The 21,074-nt window shown below is 40.0% G+C and overlaps 2 protein-coding genes across 2 annotated transcripts in view; one reads left to right on the top strand and one right to left on the bottom strand.

The window, feature by feature from the left end:
- Positions 1 to 847: 847 nt before the first annotated feature.
- Positions 848 to 4,390, bottom strand: LOC129094728 (protein ANKUB1-like). The gene is made up of 5 exons (XM_054602990.1): positions 4,301 to 4,390; positions 3,796 to 3,936; positions 2,161 to 2,377; positions 1,650 to 1,764; positions 848 to 1,529 (listed from the first exon to the last, which is right to left on the bottom strand). Exons 1-5 carry the CDS (start codon positions 4,388 to 4,390, stop codon positions 848 to 850), a joined length of 1,245 nt encoding a protein of 414 aa, XP_054458965.1.
- A 1,911-nt stretch (positions 4,391 to 6,301) lies between these two features.
- The window catches only part of rnf13 (ring finger protein 13), a 39,008-nt gene continuing 24,235 nt past the window's right edge, over positions 6,302 to 21,074 (top strand). Inside the window, exons 1-4 of the mRNA XM_054602439.1 lie at positions 6,302 to 6,513; positions 8,985 to 9,233; positions 9,417 to 9,497; positions 18,775 to 18,897. Of these exons, the coding sequence (XP_054458414.1) occupies positions 9,120 to 9,233; positions 9,417 to 9,497; positions 18,775 to 18,897 (318 nt within the window). The 5' untranslated portion in view covers positions 6,302 to 6,513; positions 8,985 to 9,119. The remainder of the gene's footprint in view (positions 6,514 to 8,984; positions 9,234 to 9,416; positions 9,498 to 18,774; positions 18,898 to 21,074) is intronic.

Here is a 21,074-nt window from a genome sequence, read left to right as displayed (position 1 = left end):
AGCCTGAGATACACTCCTCAGTTGTCTCTCTGAAGGATTCTTCGTTGTTTGCAGTAATTTGGGCAATCGATGGCGATGGGCGATCAATGAGCAGCTGAGCTGTTGAGTGACAGATCTGGATGAGAGTTTCAGGCCGTGGTTTGAACTCGCTTCCTGATCATGGTCCGTGCTATGCTCAACTGCTTCGACCAAGGCTTCTCTGTGAAGGTACTGCATAAGAGAAACAAGCATTACACACAGTAGAGGAAAGCTGTCATGTATAGCATTTGAGTAATCTCTATAAGTTATTAACCATCATCAGTCGATGAACTGTAAATGTGGTGTATAAGTAAAGTCAATAATAGAGACAAGGGGTAGACTCTGTTGTATGTCTCATTACAGAAGCTGCAGTTATTATAGAAATGTCTTGATATGCAGCAACTTTAACTTATTTTGGCCAGTTAAAGTGATCAGTTAATACATATGTACAAAACCTAAATTAGCAACTAGTAACAAAAAAAACAACTTGTGTGGTGTATTTAATTTGACTGCAATAAAACAAAATTTGCCTGACTGATCCTGAACCTCAAGATTGCATTTATGAGACCAAGCACAATGTGTTTTATTGCACATAGAGTGTATAGCAGAAAGGATAGTGACCTGGCTACAGTCAGGCAGTATATGGCTTTTTCTCTTGGTGTCCGGCCACAGTGGTGAGAGATGGACTCCAGAGACGCGGTCAGAATATGTGAAGATTTTGGCTGAGATGGGATGGGAATGCTTTCTCTATGGATTGGCGGAAGTATAAACTTGCTCTTGCCAACATTTTGATCATCCCTACAGATTGAGTCCAATAAGCCATTCTCTCTTATTTGGACATAATGTTATGCTTTTTCTGCATCTCTTTAAAGTCACCGGTGCTCACAGACTGCAGGCTGGGGAGGTGTGATACTGAAAGTAAGTTGCAGATGGGAGGTAACGGCTTCACCGCTTTGGTCTTGATAGCTCTGCTTGGTTTGGTCACAGCTTTCCTGGATCTGGACGACATATTTGGTTGGTTGAAGCCATCCACTAGCAACGTATCCCCCACCCTGGCTTTGAACGCAGCACTGCCGTACTGGCATCGATTGGAGGCTGCCCTGTTCTGCCCCAACCTCACCCAGCGTTTTATCTGGAGGTAGATGCGCATTGACAGGGATATGTTTGACAGGGATACTACTGAGCACAGCTTGTTGGCTAAGTAGCGGACACAATCCCTGCGACCATGCTGAATAGCAACTTTCAAAGGGTCCCGACCTTCAGGGTCCAGACAAGCCAGAGTCGAAAGGTTCCTGGTGATAAAGAGTTTAAGTATGAGAAGCTGGCTGTTCTCTGCAGCTATGTGGATGGGACACTTTCCGGTGTCTGGGTGGGAGGTTTGGTGGCACCACTGGCGGTACGGATGGACCCCCACTGGTTTGTCAGCATGCATCCCCCTCTCCAGCAGCCAGCCAGCCAGATCCAGGTGGCCTAAAGCAGCAGCAATATAGAGTGCTACCTGCAGCTGAAACCTGGATGAGCAGGACAAGAGAGATTCATTATTTGGGTGTAAAATTGCACTCCGACTCTTTATGGATACGCTGCACAACAACCGATCTGTCATACTTTTATTCATGTAGGGAAATTCTGACCTCATTACTGGCTTTTTTTCTGAGAGGTGGCTCTGGACCGTCAATCTGTGGCCCAGCAGGCAACCCTGGAGGAACTGAACCCATCCATCCCACGTGTCCAAACGGAGAGTACTGCCTTTATTAAAAAAATAAAAAAACCTGTTTGGATTTCAAAATAATTCTGATTTATTCCATTGTATTCTATTTTACTAAATTGTCTGTGCATGGATTGGGAAAGGACAGAAAACTAGGGTCTTGTATAGTGCAACACTGCAACTCATTTCTTGTTAATGTAAAAGTGAAGCTATTTTACATCTCTCTATACCTAATACACAGTTCATACCAGCCAACAATCAGCAAATGCTAGGTGTGTACATTACACAGTTTTAAGTAATCCAGCTCTTTAGAAGAAAATAAGTTATATCTAACTTTTCACTGAATAATTTAAAGGTTCTTAGATTTTTTTTTGAGCTGCAGATCACTCACTATGAAGTTGCACACATCAACCACATAGACAATCAGCAGGACATACCCTCCTCAATGGCGTAGTCTTGGAGTTGGTTGCAGTCATAGAGCTGCACACCAGCAGGTGTGCTCAGTCTGAAGGTGCTGACAGGGAGGCCACTTTGCATGGACACCACAGTTTTCAAACTAGCAACGGACATGTGCAGAAAAGCCTCACTTCCCATGATTGGTAATGTTTCTCCTGTCACCGCATTGAACACACACACCACAGGCCTTCGTTCACTCTGAAAAATAATTAAGCAGGCCTTGCAGTGAATAAGACAAAAAGAAAAACAAGACTGCAGTCACAAGATTGATCCCTGTGTTTATCAGAAAAATTCTGCCAATCTTGGAAATTTAAACTTTAAGTCAGAGATATGTGTTCCACATTTTCATTTTTTGTTTAATTTGATTGTTTAATAAATACATTTTTTACTATTGATGTTTTTGTTTTTGTTTATAATAAGATTGCAAAAGTAGAAAAATCAAAGAGAAAGAGTAGTTTGCTGCCACACTGTGGTTGACATTATGCACACTCACATGTAATTAAGTTTCACCTTATTCTATTGAAAATACTGAAAAATACAGTATGTCCTGAATTGTCTGGATGATACAAAGGATTTTGAGTGAATTCATGTATGTCATATTTATTTTAGGACCAGGGGCAAAATGTATCCCTGAAAGTGAAATGTCAAAGCAAAGTGACCCAGAACTAGACGTACAAATGACTAGTGAGTGTAATTGGACCAAAACACTGTAAGGCCGGAAGAAAACGATTATTGAGGGTGTCGACAAACACTGTTACCACCATCTATTACACAAGGTTGCCTTGTGATGAGACCGGAATGTGTCCCAATACTGCAAACTGACAAATGGGAACAAACTAAAGATCTCAGGCAGCAATGAACTAATTTCTCTTCCAGCATGTGGGAACATTTTGTTCCATATAAGTGTACCAGTCTGACATGAAATTCATTCATTTTAAGAAGGACGTCTTTAATGAGAATTAATCCCAAGTAGTAAATATGTATGCAGTAAAAAAAGTTTTGTTTTGGACTGCTGGTCCCTCCTCATATATGCTCAGCATAAAGCTCCTGTGGCAGCAAGCTTAAACCCTACTGAAGTTCTGTTGAGCTAGACATAGGCACAAGCTCCAGGAGTAGATGTTGTATAGAACGGAATTGGATAGGCAACAGCTTGGGTCCATGTTTATTTCCTGTCAGCATATGTCATTCACATACACTGACACAGGAAATAAACTGGGACACATTTGGAATGATTATAACTGTGAAATGGTCTATAAATTAAATCATTTTCTTTGGGGTTAGGGTGAGTGTGTAAGATCGAATGTTCGAGGCAACATTTAACTTTTATAAAATATTTGAACTGATTAGAAAGTTGCTGTAGCTGGTTTTCCATTTTTTTCACTAAAAAAGTCTTGTGTATGTGCAAATAAAATAAAACTATTTCAAGGATGACCCTGCACTGCACTCATCTGTTTATGTAAAAAAATGTATTTAAATAGATAGCTTCTGAAGTGTAGGCCTAAAGCAAAGATGCACTTCAGCATCCTCCCTCAATGTGCGTCATTGTAAACTGATTGTATTTACTGCAAATCCCAAAACAGCTCCAAATCTCTAAACCCTTTTTCATGTTTTAATACCTTTATCAGGCATCGGATGGTACTGCCACTTGTGATGCCCACGTCGCACAGAGCCCAGCTGTCCTGCAGCACTGCACCACCGTAGCTCAGCTCCAGGTACTGCTGCTGTTTGTCATCTGAGAGTTGCACCAGAAAGTTATCCTACAGAAAGGGACAGAGTGGAAATCTATGGAGCTGTGATAGACTACTGACCAAGAAATACAATTCTTGATAGATCCTGTTCAGTGTCTGCAGCAGCATTCGCTTCTCAGTCTGAGCTGCATTATAATGTCTCCATTGATGGAGAGATTTAGCTTTTTCTTGACCTAAAAAATAACTAATAACTGGCTTGCAATGAACAGTAGTACACCATAATCAACATCATCCCTAAAAATACGTTTAATCCATCAAACAGTCTCTTTTCCCTTTAGCAATAGGTCCAAATCATTAGGCACATTTTCAAAATTCAGTCAAAACGAAAATTGAGGTCCATTAACTCTCGGCCACTACTGTAGCTTTTTGTTACCTTCAGCATCTGCTTCGTGGCCCCGACAGTCTGATCTGAGGTGACAGCAATAGACTCACAGGAGCTCTCGAAGCAGATAAAGACCCTCATGGTTTGGACCTCCGTCCTTCCAGCCGTCTGGCTCCTCTTTGGTGCTCTGGTCGACCAGAGGAGTGTGTGTGGTGGGTTTGTCAGAGGCAAAGCCATTGTAGGGAGGGAGACAAGAGTTTGGCAGGCAGGTTTCTGGGAGGACACACCACTTTAAGAGTAGAATTTAACAAGTCGAAAAAAGACAAAGCAATAGTTGCTTTCAAAAAGTGTCTTAAATGCCATGTGTACAGAAGTTGACTTATATCTTTGGCTTTATGATGTTAAGATGTTAGATGATAAGAACTCTCAGACTGATCCGTCAAATAATGTTGAATAGGAAAATCTCAACGTGCAAGAAGGCAGATAAACTGGATTAAAAAAATGAAAAAATGTTGGTGGCTGTATTGTGTGTATAAAAAACACACACAAAAAAACACCCAAGGCACTGGCCGTTGTATAAGCCTACATTATAAAGATGCAAAGTTAATACTTTCAAGCTGACTTTTACTTAGCTATTTAGTACAAAACCAATCACAGTACAACATTATACAAGACTATCTCAGCATTTGAGAAATGTAATAAAATGTTGTGTTGCACATGACAACTGCCTTTTATTGATTTGGTCTCATCTGTACACCTGATCTCTCTCTGTTTTTACAGCAGCAATATGGCCTCGGTCATGTTCCTAGACTCTAAAAGCTGCAAAGTTCAGGTGCAGTTACAGACTTTTTATCTGAGGTAAACATTACACAGCGAAACTGGTGAATTTGTATATCAGCATGTCTAACTGACTTAAAAACGTTTTAACCTTTCAAAACAGAATACAGCATATTCATTTTAGTTATTGATTCTGTAGGCCTGTATCATTTGTTGAGTGGGCCGTTGTCTTGTTTCTATTCTGCTCAACTGCAGTACATGAAGATATTTGCAGAAGACCATCACAAGATAAAAGGTTCATGAATCAGAATCTTAGAAAATAAATCTCAGGTGCAAACTGAAACTTTTTATTTAACATGTTATTAAAATGTTTATATCAAAAATAAATTACAATACAATAAGTGTAAATTGTTTTATGAGGGACCCCAGTTGGAAACAACCCTAACAGTCTGACGTCAGCTCTTCGCGCTGCCTTTTAGTGGGAGACAAAGGGACTACCCACTGGTTTCACATTACAGCTTAAAATGTTCTTGAAAGTTTTACAGGGGGACAGCTACTTTGCATTTGACCTTTTAAAGTCTGAAACTGTCCACAATGTTCTTGTTTTCAATCTTGGCTTGGAGCAAAGAGTGACTTGGTTTCTCACGTTTCAAGACCTGCGAGTTATAAGGATTTCTGTTTTGCACAGATCAGAACGCAAATGAAATCTAGACATAGAAATGTAGATGACATATCCATATAATGTAATTCTTAGAACTTGTTGCAATACATTAGATTTTAGTAAAGCTATTATTTACACAAGTATTGTTGCTAGGCAGACTCCCACAGTTGTAATACACTAGCACTCTAATAAATAAAGGTTATTTATTTTCCACCTCTTGTTTGCAGCTGTTTACACAGATAATACACAAAGGACAACCTAAAAGGAAGATAAGCTCCGTTTACTATAGAGGGTGCTAGAGCTTTAAAAGTGTCAACTATTTTCAAGACTTTTGTTTTAGGGGGGAGGATGGAAACATTTGTGCTGATGAAAAAGAACAGCACCTTTTTCCAGATAAAATAAACAGTTTCTTAATAAACCCTGTTACTCTTGTAATGCACTGATGCAGTTGAAATAAAGATTTAAATATAGACTTTCTGCTTGGTTCATGCAACTGTAAAAGGCAGCAGAGGTCTGTGTGTGCCGTCACGTGGATATGTTTACGTCTGGAGTCACTTCCGGAGTGGAATGATTGACAAACGGTTCGACCAATCAGAAGCTAGATGTCGATCGGCGCATGTGGCGGAAGTTGAAGAAGCTAACCGAGGGGATTAAACTGTTACGTTTATGTTCATATTCTCTGACCCACCCGTTCCTAACGGGATGAAGTCCATCCAACATATTCACTGTTGTAAATGTTCCTTGACACTACGCACAGCGAATGGGAGCGATGTCCCTGCCAGCAGCTAAACCCCGGGACAAGATAAACCTGCAGGCAGAAATTAAGGTAAACACCCACGACTAACCGACTAGCTACCTGCATTAGCATCATGCTAACACGGGTACAGGACGCTCTGTTTTTGCGGCTCTCTGCACACCCAGCTGCTTGTCCACACTGGATCATTGATGTATTTATGTGTGTAACTATTCTCTGAATGACCGCAGCTATCTAGGAATGACTGACATTAACGCTTACAAAAGCATTTTGGTCTGGAAACCATAACCCAACATCAGCCACTGAGAATTGCGGTTAGAAAAGTTAACCTTTAATGACCAGTAATTGTGACAATATTGGCAGCATGTTTTCTTTTTTTTTTTACCATTAAGTATTTTATCCTCTCACACTGGTTTGTCAATGCAGCCGTATAATTATAACATTATAGTGTCAGTAAAATGTGATTGCTGTCATTTGATGTTTAGTCATCATGTGTTCAGTGTGATGAGTGATGCTGCTTTCACTTCCCTATTGGGTCCCTGTTATTCATTCATTTATTTATTTATTTATTTAAAGGAGACCCTCTGTCTCTGACCCTTTTGGTGTAATGTAATGCTGTCACTTTGTTTGTACATATTATGTTATTAATATTTTTTAAACATTTAAATCATCTCTGGTTTAAATAATTGAGAAAGCTACAGTTTAAACGAATTTTAAGCCTAAGTAAGACCATACGTCATACGGAAACGTGTTTATGGCATGTTGTATGACACTGACATTTTATGAAAATTACATTACAGTCATTTAGCAGATGCTTTTATCCAAAGCGACTTACAGTAAGTGTATTCAACATAGGTATTAAAGAGAACTACTAGTCAGCAGAAGTCATAAGTGCATCTCCTTTCTTAAACAAGCATCTAAGAGCATAAACCAGAGCAAAAGTACAGTACAGTGCAGAAACAAACTAATACGAATACAATAAGTGCAACAAACTAATATGAATACAAATAAACATTAGGGTTGGGCTATGAAATTATGCATACTATAAGACATAATAGAAATGTGTCAAATGCCAGAAATGTGAAAATAAAGGTTACCTGTAATATTGCAAAAATAATGGGCAGCCAAAAACTGACTTTCCCGTTACATTACAGTTCCTCAATATTTTTTGTCCTTCTATGTTTTTTGAATGATCAAGAGTTACAATTTCCCCTTTTCATTTTGATACATACGGGTAACGTATGATTATTTGGATGATGTTGTCATTTATTTTTGTGCTGGTTAAAAAAATAGAGCTTTGAGAAATTTTCATAAATGGATATATTGGTGGGCTTATCAGTTTTGGGCACATTTATTTGTTAATGATATAGTTTGGCTAAAAAACAGTACTTGTATTTTAATATGACAATGAGTAAACTTAAGTTTTTTAATCAATGGGTATTTCCAAAAGATATTTACAAAAAAATCTTAGTTTGAGGCAACAGTGTGACAGGATCTTACTGGGTTCCCCTCAATAATTCATCTGCCTAAAAAAAAGAAAAGAATCAGTGATTCCAGATGCTGAGACACAGTATAGTGTTTAGTTTAATAATGGAGGACAGGTGCTACTAATGCTTGCGTTCCCATCTGATAACTTCTGTAATGATTTGATGCTGTATAAATGAATTACATTCAACATTGAAAATTAATCTGTTCAAATCATTAGGGCTACAATGCATTGTATAAACTCAACAAATGGTGACATTTCACACCCATTGTTTATTCATTTGATAAGAAAACGTCCCTGTTTTCAACCAAATGTACACAACAAACTACAAATCCTCAAACACTACTTCCCTTTGCAGCATGACAACTCAGCTTAGTAGTCTAAAGCCTGGCTGTTGGTTTCTCCAGACCTGATCACATGCTGCCCTCCACTTTGTGAACCTGTACCTCTTGCTGTGCGGTGATTTTAGGCCTGAAAGTCACTTCAGTCTAGAGGAGGCCATTGGCTAGCTAAGAAACATAACATATGCAAACAGGAAGCCATGCATGAGCTAGCAGCAAGATAGTCCTGACACTCAGCCACTCTAGGTTAATGGAAGTTTTTCATTAGGGACAATTGTTGCAAACTGCTCAGTGCTTTTCTACGGCTGTCTGTGATCTCCAAAGAGTGTCCATCGCTTTTGAAGGGTCTTCGAATGAAAAAGTAGGACAAGTGAGAAGCACTTGTTCTGCAAGATGAACTAACAATACATTCCATTACACATTACCCCCAAAGGGTGTACTACACATGATGATTGAGATAATTGAAAGACCAGATGCAGGATTGGAAGAGACTGAGACTTGGACAGTGCACTGGCGAAGCAATCCGCAAGAGTCAAACATCTGAAAATAGAATTAAACAGTCCACCACTCTGACAGCTAAATCCCAGTAAAGTGAATGGCAGACACCCAAACAACATCACACCTGCATACATTTTAAATTTGTGTATCAACACAGTTTTATCAGTGTATGTGAGTTCAGGCTTTACATGTAAACATAACATTTGTGTCTTTTCTAGGTGTGACAACAACAGACGGTGTAAAGCGGTTCTACTGCAGGCCAGTGTGCGTGGTCATTTTTCTGTGTGAGTGTGTTTATGGTTGTGTATGTTTATGAGTGGCATAGCAGCTGGGGGTCGTAACGTGATGCCAAGATGCTGCTCTCCCTGGGAATGCTAATGCTGTCGGCCACACAGATTTACACCATCTTCACTGTTCAGCTCTTCGCCTTCCTCAACCTGCTCCCCGTGGAGGCCGACATCGCTGCTGTGAGTAAATCTAAGTGCATGAAGGGACTAAACATAGTAACATACAACAGTAATATGACAGTGTAATACAGATACTCCCATGCAGAAACACAGTTCCAATCCAGACTAACAATAACAATGTGATTTCATAAGAAAATAACTTGAATCAAAATAGTTAAACTTATTTTTTTTTCTATCTTTCAGTACTCATTTGACAACAAAACAGAGAACTTTGATGACCTGCCTGCACGGTTCGGCTATCGGCTACCCAGCGATGGACTGAAGGTGAGTGTAGAAGGGTCAAAGGTGTTTGTCTGACAAACTAGTAAAATGATTTGTCTTTGACTAAATGACAAGCCCGCACAGGTAGATCCAAGGTTTTTATGATCTCCAATGTGATTTATATTTCAGCAGGTTTCCACTTTACAGATCTGCTCCACTGAATTAAAGTTTAACCATAAAAAAATAAAAAAATAAAGATGTATTTTTTTGATGCAATGAAAAATTCATATTTGTACCGGGCAGTGAGCTAAATAACATTGTTTTTATGGTTAGCATTAGTACTGAGCGCACCTTTTCTAGTTTACATTAGAAAGCAGCAGAAATCATGCAAAAACATGCAAAGTGTACTTCCAGTGAATACAATTTGTGTATGCCACCCCCCCCCCCCAGCAACATGCACACTGCTTGATCCACAAAGCTCGCAAACAGAAGGGATGATTCATGTCTGCTATCTAAGCTGACCATTGTCGCGTTTCCCACAGTCAAGAGCCCAGTTGTTGCTGTTCAAAATGCTTTTTAGGGCACAGAAGAAAGCTGATGCCTTGTTTTGTGTTTGTCTATAAGTGCAGGTTAAGTACCGTATGTTTGCACGCTTGTAATTACTGCCACTTATCTGAATTTATTGATGCTATGTTTAGCATCATTATACCATCATGGCAGTCCGACAGCATAATTTTGGCAATGTCACATGAGTGGTGATCCTTTGGTATATTTTAGGAATCAAGGCTCTGGTTGAGATGATTAGAATTTCAGAATAATTACTTTTTAAGAGAGAACGGCCAGTTAACTCTTCAACAGGTTAGTTGAACTTCAAAGAATTGATTGACTAGTTTAAGAAATTGGTTAAATTTTGTTCCGTCCCTAGAGTATTACATGTATATGTGTCCATGTGTTGATATGGGCCTTACTTTAGGTAGGCTATTGTGAAAGACTTGTCACCCAAGAAGTACTACCCTGAGCCTTCCTCGTAGCACTTATTGCACTCGTATTAGTTGTTGCACTTACTGTATTCGTATCAGTTCACTGCACTTATTGAATTCGTATTCGTTTACTGCACTTATCCTATTCGTAGTAGTTTGTAGCACTTATTATATTCGTATTAGTCTGTTGCAATTATTGTTTTCGTAGTAATTTGCCTCTGCACTATACTTTTGCTCTGGTTTATGCTCTAAGATGCTTGTTTAAGAAAGGAGATGCACTTATGACTTCTGGTGACTAGTAGTTCTCTTGAATACCTATGTTGAATACACTTCCTGTAAGTCGCTTTGGATAAAAGCGTCTGCTAAATGACTGTAATGTAATGTAATGTAATGTCACCCGGCAAACAGCAGGGATTATGTCACTCTGTCATGTTGCCCTCTGTGTGTGTATTTGAGCACAATACGTAAGATTCAGTTTTATGAAAGCTGGGAAATGACGTGTCACCTGCTCGCTGTCTTCAATCCTCATCTAATCTCTGCGTCTTATTTTTCACGGCGGCTGTCTAGCCGGGGCAGTGAGGCCGTGTGCCAGGCAGACATGGTGTCTAGTCCCTGAGGACTCCGCTCAATCGGTCCATTTTAAAGTACCCTCCTCTGCCCTGCCCATTTCTCTGTCTGTCTGAGTGTGAGCTTGGTACACAAACACTGTTTCAGCTGTGATTTACTGCTGCAGTCAGCAGGATTGTAATGTAAGATTATGCCCATAATATCATCCACATTATCAGAGGTTAAGAAGGAGTAGAGAAGAACTTCCCTTCTTCCATTCTGGACAAGTGGAAGATTTGCCATAATCGGGACTGTCACAAATTCACAGAAAAAGTAGAAAAATACCACTTTACCACTGAAAATCATCTGCAAATATCTGAGGATAGTTTTCACTGCACTCATTTGTGTCTGATGCCATTTAGATATCTATAGGACAAATGTTAATTTGCTTTTCCCTTCCAAACCGCAGCCTCCTTTTTAATAAACCTGCACTATTTGTAATTGCTGTTCAGAAGAGAGTTGACCCGTGTAGATTCTGTGAGTTTTAGTAAACACATACTACTTGTTTCACAAAGTCATACACACTGAGGAAAGAGGAGCACCTTGCAAAAACTATTTCAAATGGCATGCAGTCCGAAGGCATCACAACATTTGGCGATTTCCCAACTAAGTACTAGAAAGATCCTTTAACTCACACTGTACATTGAGAGACTTTGGTCACCTTTTTGGTTATTATGAAGCAAACTCATTGAATATCTTGCAGTGCTGCAGTTGTATGATGCCTGCAGAAACCTCTGGCATCACAAGGCAGCACAAGCCTGTTTAGTATCCGACGTTTCCCTACAGGGAATGAGGCTTCAAACAGAGCCCTCCCTGTTTCCTCTTACACAACCGGGGCTGTTTACAGTCGACCCCAGAGCCTCGGAGCGAGACCTCTGCGAGCCTGTTTACACCTACAGTGTGCAACACTTATGGTGTGTCTAATATCTGAGTTGCACATATGAGTAGCTCAGATAAGATAAAGCATGAAAGAAAACAGAAACTTGTAAGTGTCATTCAAAACATGAACCCAATGTCACAATAAATTCATTCACGTATATCGCAAAAAAAGACACAGTTTTACAGATGTGCAGCCAGTGCAGTTTGTAACAGGAATCATCTATGACAGACATGTAATGAATAAACATCACATTGGAAATCAGCTTGAATTTGGAGATCAAGTTAAAATGTAGCGAATCAAAACTTGCCAGTTTGAATTGTCTCTTAGATTTTACACTACATGTCCCACTCAAAGCCCCATATTTGAATGATTGCTGCAGAGAAGTATTGATTGGATTATTATCATTATTGTAAGATAAATTAGGCAACATCAAACTGTTGACTTAAAATCACAACTGACGAATAAAAAGTGGTTTGCATAATTAAAACTGTTGTTAAAATGGTCAGGAGAATCACTTCTCCTCTTTGGTCACAAACTTATTTTAGACCTGTCGCCTTCCTAAAGTCTGTTTCATTTTTTGAAGTAGCGATGCAACACATTTATAATCTGTATGCAGGAATTCAAAATTAGGGTTGCGAACATTTTATTTCTTAGGCATGAAGGTTTTGCCACATCCATACATTTACAGATTCACAAACAAAATAACTACTGCACGGTCATCGCATAAATGTAGCATGGAGTAAAAAAATGAAGCATTTCCATCTGAAATTAGGTTGTTTAGAAGTATAAGATAAGATAAGATAAGATAATCCTTTATTAGTCCCGATGGGAAGTAAGATAATGGGAAAGAAAAGTACCTCAAAACTATCACAGTACTTGAATGGATATTCTCTGTCACTTTCCACTTTAAGTGAAGGAAATAGATTTTGTAACATTGCTGCAGAGACATATCCACGGCCTACAGTATATAATATATACCGTATTTTCCGCACTATAGGGCGCACTGGATTATAAGGCGCACTGTCAATGAATGGTCTATTTTCGATCTTTTTTCATATATAAGGCGCACCGGACTATAAGGCGCATTAAGCGAAACAAAACAGTCAGTCAGTCAAACTTCCTCCACTTCCGTACCATTGATTCATTAATGTTGAATTCTCTCGCAGCTGCTCTATTCCCATGTTCTCCTGCGTGACTGATAGCCTTGAGTTTGAAGTCCGCGTCGTAAGCGTGTCTCTTGACAGGAGCCATGTTGGGTCCTTATACACACACACTGTAATATTATGGTGAAGCACAGTATGTATTACTCCGCGACGCTCCTGACTACGGTGGCCGTAATGCTGCAAGCGGTGCGGCTTTGTAGTTTACCAAAGTCGTACTAAAACATTTTGACAGAGCGCCGTGTACCACACAAAATCGCTTCGAGGTCAGTAAGCACAACCAGAATTAATCCATATATAAGGCGCTCCGGATTATAAGGCGCACTGTCGTTTTTTGAGAAAATTAAAGGCTTTTAAGTGCGCCTTATAGTGCGGAAAATACGGTAATAATATTTGGCAAACACTGACACATTGTGGACAACAAAACATTTTTAAGATCATATAAGTCCATGTTTGTGCCTTAATTACAGTAGATACAGTACATGAAGGTTATAAGAGAGAGTCTTTGCAGAAGACCTGGCTACAAACTGTAGACAAGGTTCAGCATTGTCAGTATTTTTATTCAGATGTGACCAAAGCGAAGAATTGATACCGGTCTGAAATTAACCAAGTTCCCTTTTCGCAGCGCATGGCTTTCAAGCTTTTTGTTTTTATCCCATTCATGTGCCCACTTCCACTTCCACTTTCCCAATTATAGACTGATCTCTAACCTAGAAGAAATGCTTGTGTTTCCATTAGAACATCTTTGTGTTTTGGATTGTGCAGCAGCAAAACAGGTAAAGTCTCTGAAGCACACCGTATTAACTATGTGAAAGTGAAAAATATGATAATTACTAATCGAAATATATTTATTTTGTGTACCATTGAAGCCTGGTGTCTATGTGAGTGCTTGTCCAGACATCACACTTGCTTACTTCTAATACTGCTTTAAAACATTTCTAAATAGCTGACTTGTATTGTTATTTTAGAGGCAGCAGAATGGACTTCCTCCTATCAGCTGAGAAATACCAACATTTGCACCAACCCCTCTACAGTTGTTTCCTCTAATTGAAGTCGAGACACATTTGATTGAAGTTGTGGGCTGTGGGTGTTTAAAGAGGTGGCAGGAAACAGTTCTTTCATGTCACATCTTGCCTCAAGTATCGCACATAGAGCGAAATATGGGAACATTGCAAACGAGGAGGCTGCGAGTTTTGAGTGGATAATTATATATCAAGTATTTATGCTTGTTTCCACTGTGCTCGAGTGTGTTTCCTCAGGCTGCTTCGGTTTCCTCCCTCATTTTATAGACGTGCAGGTTAGGTGAACTGAGGACTCTGAGTTGCCCGAAGGTGTGGTTGTGATTTAATGGCTGTCTGTCTGTGTGTTACCCACTGCGTTCTCTAATTTCAAGTGAAGTCAATTGTAATGAAATTAGTAATCAAAGGTTGACTTTCTAGTTTATCTTCGCAGCAATGGGTCAGCAAATGACCTAGCTCAGATGTGACCCAAGCGTGATAAATGAAACCTTTGAAAGAAAATGAAAGCTCTCGAAAAGCGTATATATGTGGACCTTTTTAGATTATGAACATATTCCTAATGAATGTACTTCCATGCTCAGATGTTTTGAAGTTCTACCTGAAGGTCCCTGGACTCCACATTGTGAACCACCTCTGTTTTTGCTCTAGGCCAAATGTGTAAACACAAACATCGTTCATCCTTTTGGTTTATTTATTTATCAAACCAGTTGTCTGCTTAAACATGCTCACATCGCCTTTGTCAAACACGCAAGAGGTGAAATGTTGACTCTGAAAGGAATATATGAGGTTTTTTTTCTCTGATGGTTTGTCATGGAGATGAAGCATCAATGAGGTTTCTTTATGCTCCTGCGTGAGTAATTTGTCTTGGGTCTGCTTCTGGTAAAATGTATGGTAATGAACTGATCATAGATGTTTTCCAGCAGATGGTTTCTTGAGCGAAGCGGTTGAGGCAGGTTAAAGTGGGGAATCTGAACATCAATGAATGTGAGTGTGGAGTCACACAAGCTTTAATCTCCTTACAGGAAGCCGCGGTCATGCTAGAGCTGGTTATTAGTTCCTCTGTTATTTCCCTATCTGAACCCAGAGCTAATCTGCAAACAAGCACTATAGTGGGATTGTTAGGGACGGGATTACGTTTGATCACTGTGCAGTAATTTGGAATAATCATACCGAGAAATCCCCCCCCCCCATCCCTGTTGAATTCTGCAACAACAGAAAATCCCTCTTAGTCTGTCAGCACTTGTGCAATGTAATCGTGGAAGCAGGAGACTAGAACAATATTTTATATTTGAAGCTTGACTCATTTTACACTGATTCTCTTGATTGTCGATAGCAACTCTTTCATTTCTAGAGCTCATTGGTAACAATATATATATAGTGAAGGGATCTTTCACTGAATTAACAGTTTCCCTCGCATACATTTTTTCATAAATTGCATCGCGTTGAAGTCAAGCTTTTAAGAAAAGAAAAAAAGCAGAAAGGGATTTCTTACTTTGGTGTTTGGATTTTCTGAAACATTAAGCTTTTTTTAACTGATGGCAAATCGACCTTGTTTGAATCATTGAAGCCAGAAGAATAACAAAAAACGGCTGAAGCCTTGATTTTACACTCGAGGCTTACAAGCAGTGTCCATTGGAGTAACTTGTAATATTAACTCTTTATCTCAAAATGTTTACTTGGGGGAAAATGGCTAAAGATGTGGACTACCAGTTATTGCCATGGTATGACCGATCCACATGAATTACACTTTATTGTAGTGTCATTATAGTATTGAGTACATGAATTTGGTCGTACGGAGATGCAGACTCCTTTAAGTGTCACAGCATCCCATGGTGTCATGTTGCCTCCTATGCCGATTTTAAATAAGAAAAATAAGAACACTAATTACAGTCCCGTATTGTTCAAGTTGTGGTATCTGAATTGATATCGGGAGAGTAAGAGGGTTTGATTAGCGTATCCCTAGCTACAATAACTGGTGACAGATGGGAACTTCATCACTAACCAGCCTGTCTAAACCTTCAAACAATCAGCCAATTTCAGCCACATAATGGAAGCTCTTCACCTTAACGTCACGTTTATACCTTTTCACCTCAGTGACACTCCCAAACTTTGACACCTTTGACCAAGACTAATGCAATAATGGAAAAATGAGTCTGGTATCATGACAACACAAGTCTTCTCAGGAAGGTGGTTCATAGTTTGTCTTTTTTCCACTGTATCTTTATTTCCCAACAATCAAAGCACAAGAATTTGTCTGAATATGCAGAGAGCAGAACCTCATATTCGCAGTAAAGGCAGCTCTACATGATGAATAAAATATAAATAACGTCACACACAAAAAAGCCCCATGTCACCCAGCTTGGAGTCTGACGGAGCAGTGGGAATATATAAACAGTTTAAGGTGGTTATACATTCTTGTGGTGTTAAAAGTTGCGCAGTCAGCGATTTATCTACATCTCCTTTCAGTCAAGGTTTTCAGGATTTCCTCTCCTTCCCCAGCTATTTCCTGTTTTTCCGCTGCCATCTCCCCTCTGCAGTTCTTAGTTGTTGTTTCTGGCAGATGTTTTTCTTCCCCAACAGAGGGCGCCCTCGCCAGTGGTTTCAAAATGTGGTAGCAGGAATGTGAGGCAGTGGCACAGTGATGTCATTTAACAGCGAGGCAGGGCTGCACTGGAGGCGACACCCAGAGGTGACGGCGGTGGGTGATTCCCTCATGTTTGCTCTCCCCCGATGTGATCATTTCGCGGATCTCCCTGATCCCTGAATTTGACCCTACATACGTCAGGTCTTATAAATGTTGGGGCGGTGCAGTCACACAGCAGCTTTGTCTCTTTTGTTGTGTGGCTTGACTCGAATTGATGGCAAATGTGATGTGTCACTGTGGCCATTTTCCATATGTGGCTCAGCTGCTGTTTTGGCGTCAGTGTGGCAGCCGGCAAGATGCGCTCACACAGAACGGTTTGGAGCTAGCAGACACCAGCCTAGTGTGTGTGTGTGTGTGTGAGAGAGCGATAAAGTGCTGACTCTCCTTGATTTACAGGCTGTTTTTTTTTTTTTTTTTTTGGCTTTATGATGGAGAGAGAGAGTTGAAAGTGGCTGGCAGAGTCCCAGAGTCCCACAGCAGTCCACATTTCCTGTCTACCACCCTGATGCTGACACACACACACACACACACACACACACACACACACACACACACACACACACACACACACACACACACACACACAGGCAGTGGTGTCAGTTACACTTGCATAAGAGCAGCACAGGTTTAGAAATGTATATCATATCAGATCCCTCCGTCCTGTGTATTTTCCTTTCATCATCTCTTCTTTGTGTTATCTCTTCTTTTCTCACTATCTGCCTCTTTTTGTCTTCACATTTCTATTTTTGTCTTTCTCCATCTGTATTTTTTTGTATCTGCTCTTTTGTCTGCAATTCAGTGGGTATCTGATTCCTTTCGCCTCCATATTTGTATCTTTTTCTGTTTTTTTCGCCTTTGCTCTCTCCCCCTTTATCACTCTGTCAGCCTCTCTGTCTAACCCTCTCTCCCTCCTCACTATCGCCGTCTCATCAGTCACTTCAAAAGCTTTTGTTGGAAATGGGACTAAGACAGGAAGCAACAGAGGGAGAGAGAAAGATTGGAAATACAAGGTCCAAACTGGGAACAACAGCTGTCTTGAAAGCTATTAGGCTCCATGAAACGAGCAAAAACACACTGTTTTTTATGGACATATAAAGACATGCAGCTTACACACATACCACTTTTGTGTGCCAGTGATATTCTTCACTCCAGTGGAAAGTTATGTCCTTATTATTCATGAATTTCCATGTTTAATTTATGTTGTATTTGCCAGTGTTACATCTGGGGCTGCAGCAGACTGCATCTCAGCACTTTAAGATTTTTTGAAGTTTGTTTTGATGAATGATTGTAATCTGGAAGCAGCGGTAGGGTTGAACAAAGATGGCGCAGGCCCAGACTTTGGGTCATGGACATTGGGATGTAGCTGTGTTGTCTTTAGCATCTTTTACGGTACACAGGATTATTAAGCAGGTCTTTAAAATCGGCATTTTATTGCGACAATATGACAAAACGGTGTGATCAAATGTTGGACTGCAATTTGCTCACAAATGTTTTAAAAAAAAAAACCAGAAAACATATCTTATAACTTGTCATGTTCCTAGGAAGACACTGTCATTTGTCACATTAAGATATATTGAGATTATTCCAAAATCATTTTCAGCAGATCTCGTTTAGAAATGACCAATGGTCCTTCAGAGGTGTGAGAAAGTAGGCTAATGACCATTAATGTCACTTTGAATCTGCAGCCATGAATTCCTGTCAAAATGCCCTTCAGTAAAACTTATTACTGTAGCTTTTTATTTATTGACACACACTGTGATACAGGATTGAGTAACTAGTATGTTGTTGACAAAGAAATTACCTTGCTTTACAATAATAATAATTTGGTTTGTCACCCAAAAGCTGCTCTTTATACAAGAAGCATAATACATTTCAAATGTGGCGTATCATTGATTTGCTGGGCTAGATAATGCTTTCTATAAATAACAGATATCTTATATCTCTACTCTTTCTTTACTCTTGGTTGCCTTTTTGACTTCCAGGGTAACTTGAATATAAGCCATTCATGTATTTCTCTCACCCTGTCATGTCTGATGATGTCATCCCCACAGGGCTTCCTGATTGGTGCACGACCGGAAAATGCGTGTGAGCCCATCGAGCCCCCTCCGAGGGACAACATGACGGGCGCCTACATCGTCCTCATCAAGCGCTTCGACTGCAACTTTGACATCAAGGTACAGTGTATAGACTGTTAGGTGTGTGTGTGTGTGTGTGTGTGTGTGTGTGTGTGTGTGTGTGTGTGTGTGTGTGTGTGTGTGTGTGTGTGTGAGACTGTGTGTGTGTGTGTGTGTGTGTCAGAAATGGAAGTCCTGCCTGATCAATGCCAACAATTTTGAGTTTCAATCTTATCATAACTATTTTAACTTTTTTTTTGAAACAAAACACAAGTTTTATTCTAATAGCTTAGTAGGGCACTGACTGTCTCATCAAAACTATGTGCAGCATCGTTGGTACATTGAATTATGGCCTTTCCTTGTTTTCATTTTTGGGAAGCTCTGATTTTAGTGCATAGTTACACCTGGTGGTAATGGACAACATAATTTATTTCAGCAGCTGTTGATTATAAGAGCAAGCTGCCAAACAGTTGTTGTGAGGTGCTGTACACTGATGCCTAACACTGTATTTATATCGGATCAAGTCTGGTCTGGTTCCCCTAAACAGAATAACCTGCAAGAGCATCTATCACACTCCACTGCCTCTTGTTTTTTTTTTTTCTTCTCCTACTCCACCTACCGCCGAAGATTTGTGCGTGATGGCGGACTTGTGGAGTTGAAAAGCTCTGTTTGCTGCTGTTAATAAGTGAGGGAAGTGGCTGAAAGATTGAGATAGAGAGCTAATCTCTATTCGTCAAGTGAGGCGTCCGGACACGTGCAGTGCACAGAGGGTGGTGAAGGCATCACAAGTTGAGTGTCGCCTTGTTCAACACTAGAGAAGAGACGTTGAGTCTGCAGGTCTTAAGGATACAAACAAATTTCCCATCTCTGGGCCTAATAAAGATTATCTTATCTTATCTTATCTTATCTTATATAAAATAGGGAAATAAAAAGAGTGAAAGTGATGGTGTCTGTTTATCTGACCTGCCGTTGAAAAAGCAGTCTAAACAAAACAGTTAACCTTAGTTAAAGTCTAACTAACTTATGCAAAGTCAAACACGGTGGCAAAGAATTAACCCAGGCGGTTGTGTTGAAGTGGGTCAGTGGCAGTTTATGAAGGAAACATGACACATTAACTTTTTATTTGCATTCAGATTTGCTACAACAGCTTCAATGCCACTGCAAGATTCATCAAGTAAACAACAGGAGGATTAAGATTTAAGGATGACAACAAAATGAAAAGCACAAATAAATATCTCTCCTCTTTTTGGAGACCTTGATGATACATTTTATTTTACAGAATTTAAGACATTTACTGTAGGTCTTCTTTTTTTTGTAAGACCTGCAGACATCCAGATTGCTGATTACCAAGGACGATTTGTGCCAAAAGTAAAATGACTCAAAGTTTCCAGTTTTTTGTTGCGTCACTTTTGCAGTAAAGGAAGCTCAAAATGTCCTTTTGCAGAAACACCGTGTGGTAAATTGGTTCCTAAATGCTTCTTAAACCTCCAGTTTTTCAAAAAAACAGAAGAGAGAATAGGAAAGAGTGAGGTAGAAAGGGGAGAATAGAGAGCCGGGGTTAGAGAGCGAGAGCATGGATGAGTAATGGGGTGAAAGAGAGGAAAGCATGCAGCCTCTTGGCATCTCTCTCTCTTTGTCTCTTGCTCTCATACTTTTCAGTCTTACCTTTCACTCTGTACATTCTTGGTTGCTCCCCCCATTCACTCACTCTGGCGTTTCCCGTCAATCACTCTTTTTCAATCTATTTTCTTGGCACTTTCTCTTTGTTGGTCTTTCCCTCTTGCTTTTATAGCCTAAGAAGGTCTTACTGCATCACACACACACACACACACACACACACACACACACACACACACACACACACACACACACACACACACACACACACACACACACACACACACCCACACACACACACATCATAGAAACATGTTGACGGACAGGGCCGTGAGGTGTTCCCTTTGCTGGAGTGTAACCAGACTCCACTCAACATAGCTGTGTCTCACACAGACACACACACACACACACACACACACACACACACACACACACACACACACACACACACACACACACACACACACTAGTCCCTCTGAACTATGTCAGATTTGACATTTCACCTCCTGCAACTCTCGAAGGAGCAGCTTGGACTTGTTAAAGCTTTCTCTGAATTTCTCCTCGCTGAGATCTGGTGGCATTTTGAGTGTAACCCTACAGCTCTCGTTCCCTCAGTTGTC

This window comes from Anoplopoma fimbria, chromosome 8 (assembly GCF_027596085.1).
Source record: "Anoplopoma fimbria isolate UVic2021 breed Golden Eagle Sablefish chromosome 8, Afim_UVic_2022, whole genome shotgun sequence".
NCBI lineage: Eukaryota > Metazoa > Chordata > Actinopteri > Perciformes > Anoplopomatidae > Anoplopoma > Anoplopoma fimbria.
Note: the sequence above shows the minus strand (reverse complement) of the source record. Positions and strands in the feature narration are given on the sequence as shown.

What these genes read in the sequence shown, in the direction of transcription:
- LOC129094728 (XM_054602990.1), bottom strand. Translation starts at nt 4,390, where the DNA reads ATGAGGGTCTTTATCTGCTTCGAGAGCTCCTGTGAGTCTATTGCTGTC. An exon ending in CCATCCGATGCCTGATAAAG is followed by an intron (nt 2,378 to 3,795) that starts GTATTAAAACAT and finishes ATTATTTTTCAG; the next exon opens with AGTGAACGAAGGCCTGTGGT. An exon ending in AGACTACGCCATTGAGGAGG is followed by an intron (nt 1,765 to 2,160) that starts GTATGTCCTGCT and finishes TTTTTAATAAAG; the next exon opens with GCAGTACTCTCCGTTTGGAC.